This window comes from Mytilus edulis, chromosome 3 (genome assembly GCF_963676685.1).
Source record: "Mytilus edulis chromosome 3, xbMytEdul2.2, whole genome shotgun sequence".
NCBI lineage: Eukaryota > Metazoa > Mollusca > Bivalvia > Mytilida > Mytilidae > Mytilus > Mytilus edulis.
In genome coordinates, this window is record NC_092346.1 from 5157239 (window position 1) to 5167165 (window position 9927).

Here is a 9927-nt window from a genome sequence, read left to right on the forward strand (position 1 = left end):
TCATGGTGAGTACTTAATAAATCGAAATAGCGGATAAATCACTCGATATAACGATAAAAACACTTTTGTGAATACGTCAATCAGCAATACGGACAGAAACAAAGGTAAAGACTTCAGTTACATAGCATATGATAAATAAACCTGGATAACATTTTCTACTTTTTAATAAAAAAAAATTTAATAACCGAGACGTCATGCCTTTACGGAGCAATTTTTACATTTTCTTTAATAATCTTATATAAATGAATCTGTATTAATTCATTCATCCCATTGTGTAGTGTTATTTCATTGAAGATGTCTTGTACTCTTTAACCTATGCATACTATGTATATATGTATATCCATTTGTTATGATGAGATATTTCCATTGAAACCCGCCACCCGGGATTTGAAATATAGCACCTGTACAAATCACTACCGATTTATAAAAATAATGTATTTTCATTCTTATTTCAATCTAACTTGGACGTAAGTCAATATTGTATATTTGAATTTTGTGTGTCCATTTATATCATCTTTCTAACAAAAGATACGATCACTCTTTATTATTCGTCACGTATCATATAGGGTAAGGATTAACTCATCAATACACAAGTATGAATTCATGCATATGACTTTTTGATTGGTAGGGAAACTTTCTTTACAAATGAAATCTTACATCACATTTATCCGATGTCAAAAACAGGTGCTTTACAATGCTGTCACAAACTAATTTAACATTTTGGTGTGGATACGAAGTCAGTGAAAACGTCTGAAATGATGAAGAATTTCAAAAAATTTGGAAATATAATAATAAGTGATATTTTTGTGTTTTTCGTCGTTGCTTTTTGGTATACTACTTGGAATATTCAAGATAAATACCTGTTTCCGAATCACCACGGTCTGAGCAATGGTATATCATTATCGATTGGAATCATCGGTATATCGATCATCGCGATATCACAATTTGCTATAAACAAGAAACTTCGTAATACAAACTGTGTCATATTTTTTCTTATTTCTCGATGCATCGCATTTTTCTGGGCAGTGTGTGGTGTATGTCACTGGAGAGGATTGTGGAATTTTTTAGACAGATATACAGCGGCTCTGTCACCAAAGGTCCTTCTTGTTATAGGGCTTGTTGTGTTATGTGTTCTTCGTAGCATAAGGAATATTTTAGCACCGCCGTTTGTTCTTGGTTTTGATGGATACAGAGACCAGTTCTTCAATCAGTCAATGATTTTCAGTCAAATTGTAAGTTGCCTATGTTTATATTTATTTGTTATTCTCATTATCAACAAAAATTGAAATAAGTTCGCATGGTTGAATTTCTCTATATAGTAATCTATATCAAATAGAGTTTATAATCTGAATACAATACATGTATTCAAATAAACTAATGTGTGGGTAGTATTGTGCTTCAATTCTTAGTTTTTAAAATGTTTTGACCTCGAACATCAAGGAAAGGAATTTTATTGACAAAATGCGCATCTGGTGGTAATCTTGATGTTATAATTTTACTACCACTGGGTCGATGCCTCTGCTAGTTGACTGTTAGTCCCCAAGTATATCTCCGGCCCTGAAGTCGGTACTTCGGTATTGGCATAAAAATACGGATTGTGTGTATCAAAATTTTGGAAATTATTTTAAATGTATTTAAGGAATAGATCTTCCTCATGCAAAGCTCTGATAAATTACATCCGATATTATTCATTATGGTGTATAGTCTTCATTTTTTTAATCAGCTTTAGGTTTTCAAATATTCTGGCCTCCAACATCCCTAAAGAGACATATGTATTATCGAAATGCGCATCTGGTGCAGAAAACAAGGTAGGGTCAATGTTATACCTCATGTATACATAAAATGTAAGATGATAATGTCTTTATGATTCTATTGTGTTGGGTGTAAAATCATTCGCAGATAAGTTCTTTCTACATATGCAATGCAATGTGAAATTAAAATGCAATTAGAATGAAATTAATGGTCCCAAAAAACTAAATATCAAATGGGTATTAGGAAATATAATTATCTGTACCAAAGTTCAGTAAAGATGTTTTAATTTAAATTATACGTAAACTTGATTTAAACACAAAACACCTACATTCTACATGAAGTTCTATTTCCCATGATGTAGAAAAGTTTCTCATTAATATACGAAAGTTAATAAAATTTATTGAATTGAAAATTCAAAAGATTCTGAATAATTTAAACTTTAAAGAATGGTTTTGCAACAATTTCCCGTATGTCTATAAAAACAAATTGGTATTGTCTGTACTAAAATATGTAGGGAGCTATATTATTACATGTCTAGATGTTAGACGAAATGTTAATTAATGTATGTAATAACAATGATAATTGTAATGATTTTATGGTTCTGATCCTGCCTGGAACTAAATGTATTTGATTTTTTAAGAATGAAGATAATAACACCTGTCTGAACTTTTTTTTTTAATGTTTCATTTTATTATATAAAAATGTTTTTTCTGTTACAAATCATGATGTATTGTTCTATGTGTACATGTTATGCTGCCCATCAAGGGCCCTTGATTGGAATAATAAAATATTCTTATTCTTATTCTTATTCTATTCTTATTCTTATTCTTATTCTTATTCTATTCTTATTCTTATTCTATTCTTATTCTATTCAGCAGCTTTACAATTATAATAATAGCTTATAACAAATCTAACATTGTTTTTAATTAACGTTTGCATTGAGGAACAACTTCAACCAAAATCAATGAATTTGTATCTGAAAATAATACATTAGCTATATCCACATGGAATTTGAGTTTTTGTTTAAAATGACCTTCTCATTATTTTCTTTTATTAAGGGGGCTCCTGGGTATAAATGAATTTTTTTTTCTAATATAGGATTTCGCTATATTTTTTCATAAATGAACTTTATCATATACTTTAAAGAAAAATGAAATAAAAAAATGGGGTCACCGTTCATTTAAGCTAAAATCTGCCTCTAGAAGAAGCATACATTTTTGTTAATGTCCTTTTTTTCTGTTGAACTAATAGGAGAAAAAGAGGAAATATTGAAATAAAAAAATAACCTAATATAAGAAATCGCTTAAATTTTACAATTATTTAGGTTATGTACAGCTTATTTGAAAACAATAATAAAAAATATAGGTCACCGATGAGTTAAAAAAGATATTTCAAATTTAAGGCCAAAAAATGGCATTTTTGCACCAAAGGGAGATAATTTGGAGCTTTTTCAATTTTTAAAGTCATCTGGGGCCAAACCAAATAATTTTTTTGGGTTGTTTTTTGTACCATATCATAAAGTAACAACTAATAGTGTAATAAATAAAATTTTTAATGAAAAAATAAAGGTTTAATTTTTTGCTAAAATTTTTGTACCCATGAGCCACCTTAAAAATGCTTAAAATTAACCGAATATTTTTTTTAAATTCAATTTGAAGTCATCTTAAATAGACATATTTTACTACATTTCAAATTCAGAAAATTGGCATTTCGTTCTTCAATTTCACAATAACGTCAGAAGTTATAAATGCACATGTATACTAATATTGTTTTAACTTTTCAACGTTACAACTTTTTTGTATAGCAAGTAAAAACTTAAAACCTTTGAAGGGACTTTGATATTCAAATTCACTATATATATAAAACATACTTGATCCCCGAGAAAAAAACACTGTCAAGTGAGGAAGCCAAAGTTGACGAATGATTTATTTTACCAATCTCCTCTATCAACTCTCATGCAGCTATATGTTATTTAATTTATTAGACCAAGGGTTTGTATAGTAAGACTATACAAATCCTTGTTTAGACTGAATGTTTTGTCATTATTGACTTTTAAATCTGAAGTCGAAATGGGTAAACTGTTACCTCATATGCATAACAACATGACAGTAACAAAAGTGGAGCCAGACATATTTTTTAAAGGTTCTTAGTATATAATAGAAAAACGTAGAACTTCCAATGTGTCTTGAGAATTCAATTCTTTGTCAGGACTCTTTCACATTATCAATTTTTGATTGGTCAGCACAAGATGGTGATATTGTACAGTAAAATGTCAATCGCTCGGCCATTGGATACGGTAACGTGTCTTCCTCGTATCAAATAATCAAATTAAAATCTTAGATTACTTTTTAATGTATATTTCAATATTAGGATTGATGAAAACTAACTTTACCCTTAAAGTATAACATATTTATATATTGTATATTGCCAGTTGAATACATTTATTAATTCTTTTCCTCATCTATTGACAGGTTAGGAATAAAATACCTTTTGAATTGGACGTCTTATTGTGCACGTCTATACTTGGTAGTTTGGTAATTATGTTTTGGCGCGATGCTTGGCAGACTATGGACAACCATCTATTTCCAGACGATAAACAGAAAACATTTATATGGTCTATTTTAATATTTTTCAGTGTTCAAATATTAGCGGAAATACTACAGTTTTGTTTTCGCAGAACTTCTCCGCAAATAGAAAAATCTCCTTACATAATGAAATTAATAATCCATGATGCTTATTTTATTTTTCTTGGTGTTGGGAACGTTGCATGCTGGAGATTCATATGGACAATAATAGATAAGATAACAGCCTTTATAGGACCTGATATAGGATTAGGATCAGTATGTTTCACCGGTTTCATATTTCTCGTATCTGCGTTTTCCTCTACAAGCATTGTTTCAAAGGGTTTCATAATGGACGCATCTGTTGAACAATGGTATCGACTTCCTACAGAGTACATTGGTAGTTACAGGACATGGTTACAAGATAAGGAAAAGGTAATGAAATAGTTCAACATACATTATTGATTTAATGTCATGTTTGATTCTGTAAATTCATTTATTGTATATGTTTTCTCCCATGCATCCACTTTAAAAAAATATCCAAAAAGTACAAAGTAAATGGCACTGGTGGTTAAAACTAGCCTGAAGTAAATGTTGTTTAAAGGGGCACTGGCTACGAGATACATGAAAAAACCTAATATATTATTTTTTTTGACTCTTAATGAAATACAAATAGTGAAATAATAATTCCTTTTTAGTAGCCAATAAGGTTCAATTTTGTCTAAATAAGCTAAAAAGGAATATTGATTATGAATTATTCATTTGCAAGTGAATAATTCGACCTCATTGAATCCGTGTCCATGTGAACTTTAATTTAATCCCTTAGCTTGAGATGGATAACACGTGAATTATATGTGTAACGTTATTCAAAGGAAGAGAATGTCAACATTGAAAGTGAAACAATTAAAGTAAAGCATTTGATTGACTGATTCGATCCACAAATATATTATAACATTCTAATACAGTTTAATAAAAACGATGATTAACATTTATTTTTTATCTGTAATATGAAATTAAATAATCCTAGAATAATTCAACAGCACTTGTTTGCTTAATCTATGTATATCTAAAAAAAAAATATGTTGACATCGCTTATATGGTCATCGGATGACTAAAGAGGTCAACTCTATAAATAATTAGATGGCGTCTAGACTCAAATACACACGAAACGAAGCTACGTATTTTCATGCCTGTGCCTTGTTTTTTGTTTCATTTAGACTTTTAATAGTTTGGATAAATGTTTTACATTGTTATAAATCAACTATGAGAATTTGATTAGAATCGATGAACGTGAATTTGACAGCTAGTGCCCCTTTAAGAGACACCTCTAATCAAATGTTCTTATCACTCATGCATACAGCGGGAGGATGTCGATGTATGGACTTTAAATACCGACAGCTAGTGCCCCTTTAAGAGACACCTCTAATCAAATGTTCTTATCACTCATGCATACAGCGGGAGGATGTCGATGTATGGACTTTAAATACCAATTGTTTAAATCTTCCATGCTCTGTATATTGTTTGTGTCATTGAGTTGCTGTAGCATAGGAGAATTATCCACTGTCCCTGAGATACCGAATTGTTTTTGTCACAGAATTGCACAAGACCCAATGATTAAAAGGCAACAGTATAATTATATAACGATTTAAGGTAGCACAATACAAAGATTTTTCATCCCCAATCAGACATCTTTAAACTGATGTAATTCCACTCATCTTTCTTTTAAATTTTATAAATGAGGTATCAAAAGAAAGAAGAAGGATTTATCTTTCAAATTGTGATAATTTCATTATGACATAATTAAAATTGTTATGTAATTAGTTGCCATTCTGTGATGTCCATACTTGAATGAATTTAGCTTCTTTGTTCTTCATAGCATCCTAAAAAAAGTTATAGATTCTTGCACAACACAGTTTGACCTCCAAAACTGTGTCTCAGATTGTTCCTATAATTGTATTTTATTCTCTCATAAATCTTCAATGAAGTTTGCAACATCAATTCATTAGAGACCACTGAATTCAATTGGGTATAAAATTTGTTCTATTGATGTTTTTGGAAATCTGAGACACAGATTTGGAGGTCAAGCTGTGTTGTACAAGAATCTATAAAGTATTTTGGGATGCTATGAAGAACAAAGACGCTAAATTCATTGAAGTGTGAACATCACAATATAGCGACTAATTACATAATAATTAATTAATTATGTCATAATGAAATTATCACAATTTGAAAGATTAATCTTTCTTCTTTCTTTTGGTACCTCATTTATAAAATATAAAGAAGGATGAAATGAATTACATTAGTTTAAAGTTGTCTGATTGGGAGTGAAAAAATCTTTGTATTGTGCTACCTTAACTGGCTTAACTAAGTCTATCAAACAGAAAGATATAATGGACAATGGCTAAGGTTAGCTTTATGAATAATATTATCAACGTATTCTATCGGTATAAATGAAAGTGGAATGATAGTCCAGAAAGTAATAGGTTTTGTCAATCTCAAGAAATGAATTACATTTATTTGTATATATTTGTTTATTACAGAAACCAGAAAAGAAAGATTTTGAACCTAGTATAGAAACGATAACCCATCTATGAAAATAATTCAGCTGAAGTAGAAATTATTTATTATGGGACATCATGGAAAAGTAATAATAAAATTGTAATGCGTGTTGTTGTACAAATTTTTTTCAACATGTTTATGAAGCTGTTAGTCTGCAAAAAGATAATTCGTCCTACATACGAATCAAGTGATTTCCGCTATATTGTGTGTCTTTTAATTCATGACACAAAAATAAACACTCAATTGGCAAACCCCGGAACAAAGAGACTGCAGTTATTGCTGTTCCTAATTTCGACGTCAGAGTGAAGCCCTCCAACACGATACAGAAACTCACACGTAACGTTGCAATTTGAGACGACTCTAAGTAACAATGGTTTCTTATACTAGTATATAAATTTCGTTAATGGTGCAACTGCATTGAAGATTTACACAGATTCGGAATGAGATTATTAAGACGACTACAAACAAGAAAAAGCAACACATAAGTGAGCAAATACCAATTGTACAACCCAGTACGTGTATGTACCTGTAGGTCCTGAGACTACTAATATATATATAAATATAGCACAACATGCAGACTTCTTATACGTTCATGCAGGTATTTCACATCCAATATTTTATGGAAATATTCTTTATACAGCACAAAAATGTCAGTATTCACCTCAGAAGCTAACAAAACCTTTAAATAGACTTATTAAGAAGGGATGTAGTTACGATACTGATGTCAGGTCATTAAAGATTGCATATGTTGGCGTTAATATTGATTCAATTATAGGGTCTTTGCATCGGAACTAAACACATTTATTTAAAAACCAGGTGTTGGCATGACACGGGTTATTTTCTTCTCCTATATGTTATGATGGTATGATACTAAACCCCTAACGGGAAGGATATTGTGCCTAATATTCATATGATGAAATCATAATCTTTCAATCAGTTTAATTGAAGTCTGGAGCTGGCATGTCAGTTAACTGCAAGTAGTCTGTTGTTATTTATGTATTATTGTCATTTTGTTTATTTTCTTTGGTTACATCTTCTGACATCGGACTCGGATTTCTCTTGAACTGAATTTTAACGTGCGTATTGTTATGTGTTTACTTTTTCGCATTGGCTAGAGGTATAAGACCCCCCCCCCCCCGTATAACATAGGGGGAGGGTTGAAATCTCATAAACATGTTTAACCCCGCCGCATTTTTGCGCCTGTCCCAAGTCAGAAGCCTCTGGCCTTTGTTAGTCTTGTATGATTTTTAATTTTAGTTTCTTGTGTATAATTCGGAGTTTAGTATGACGTCCATTATCACTGAACTAGTGTACGTATTTTTTAAGGGGCCAACTGAAGGACGCCTCTGGGTGCGGGAGTTTCTCGCTACATTGAAGACCTATTGGTGGACTTCGGCTGTTGACTGCTCTATGGTCGGGTTGTTGTCGCTTTGACACATTCCCCATTTCCTTTCTCAATTTTTTTTTAGAACTTAGGATTGATAAATAGAACAAAACTTTAGAGGAAGCTGGCATTTGGTGTAGTATTCTAATAGTAATTCAGCAGGGAAAATAAGAAAGGGAAACCCAAAACTCATAATCATTGGCAATTGTTCACAAAAAGTCTGAAAAAGAATATTGCCTGGCCACAAAACATGGTATTTTGTTCGAACAGGTTCGAGGTTGCTAATATTATTTTTTTCGGGATACCTTGAGATGGTTTTACTGAACACTTTATTTTTCGTAGGCGTGTCGAAAAATTTGATTCGATATGTGAATGAAAAGGTTTTTTAAAATGTGGATATTGTGATAGAAACAGATGTGAAGCATATTATTTTAATATATTGTGCCCAACATTTTACAATTTATTTTTATAATGATGTTTAAATATGATTTTATAGAATAGATAATTTGACTTTTACTCATTTTCTTTATAAATAAAACTATTTCTTCATTTCAGTTATTATGTATAATCCCTAATGTTTTTTCTAGTGATTATACATAATCCCTGAAAATTTCAGGGATTCTACATACTCACTGATTATACAAATTCACTGTTACATTTATATATATATATAAATGCCACCAGGGATCATGCAGATTCCTGAGAGATTATATACACCAGCTTTCTTGTATATGGTTTAAATTATAACAAGGTCAGATGACCTCAAGCACATGAAAATGTATCTCTTACAATTATTGTATACACCATATGTAGATGCCCGATTGCTAACATATTAACACAAAAACAGATCTCATCGTTGACCAATGAAAGAACCGTCGTGAGCACGTTCACAAACCACACGCCCTTCACATTGTCACTTGACATACAAGATCTCACTAGATTCCCAAGTTAAGACTTAAAATTCTACTAAGTCAACTAATATTTTTTTTGTTGATATGCACATCTACATAGTATTTCCGTATATCTACAAAAATTCGTGAAAATTCTGTTTTGTGGTTTCAGATGAGACAGAGTTTTCTGTTTTTTGGTTTCAGATGAGACAGAGTTTCTGTTTTGTGGTTTTAGATGAGACAGAGTTTTCTGTTTTGTGGTTTCAGATGAGACAGAGTTTTCTGTTTTGTGGTTTCAGATGAGACAGAGTTTCTGTTTTGTGGTTTCAGATGAGACAGAGTTTTCTGTTTTGTGGTTTCAGATGAGACAGAGTTTTCTGTTTTGTGGTTTCAGATGAGACAGAGTTTCTGTTGTGTGGTTTCAGATGAGACAGAGTTTTCTGTTTTGTGGTTTCAGATGAGACAGAGTTTTCTGTTTTGTGGTTTTAGATGAGACAGCGTTTTCTGTTTTGTGGTTTTAGATGAGACAGCGTTTTCTGTTTTGTGGTTTTAGATGAGACAGAGTTTTCTGTTTTGTGGTTTCAGATGAGACAGAGTTTTCTGTTTTGTGGTTTCAGATGAGGCAGAGTTTCTGTTTTGTGGTTTCAGATGAGACAGAGTTGCGATGACAAAGTGTTGCAGTACATAGCATATTAAGGCCAAAAATTCCAGATCTCCTCGATTAAATTTAGGACAAAATTTTAAGTTCAAAGGGCCAGAACTCCTATAAAATTAATTTGAA

At 31.3% G+C, this 9927-nt stretch overlaps 1 protein-coding gene across 1 annotated transcript; it reads left to right on the forward strand.

Moving 5' to 3' along the window:
• The first annotated feature begins 565 nt into the window (after window positions 1-565).
• LOC139515667 (uncharacterized) lies at window positions 566-8720 on the forward strand. The gene is made up of 3 exons (XM_071305302.1): window positions 566-1232; window positions 4224-4748; window positions 6854-8720. The coding sequence occupies exons 1-3, from the start codon at window positions 756-758 to the stop codon at window positions 6905-6907; spliced, it is 1056 nt and encodes a 351-aa protein (XP_071161403.1). The 5' UTR covers window positions 566-755; the 3' UTR covers window positions 6908-8720.
• The last annotated feature ends 1207 nt before the right edge of the window (window positions 8721-9927 follow it).

Bases quoted from the DNA above. Each gene is read 5' to 3' on its own strand.
- LOC139515667 (XM_071305302.1), top strand. From the start codon at position 756: ATGATGAAGAATTTCAAAAAATTTGGAAATATAATAATAAGTGATATT. The intron at 1,233-4,223 runs GTAAGTTGCCTA...ATCTATTGACAG, and splicing joins CAATGATTTTCAGTCAAATT to GTTAGGAATAAAATACCTTT. The intron at 4,749-6,853 runs GTAATGAAATAG...TGTTTATTACAG, and splicing joins GGTTACAAGATAAGGAAAAG to AAACCAGAAAAGAAAGATTT.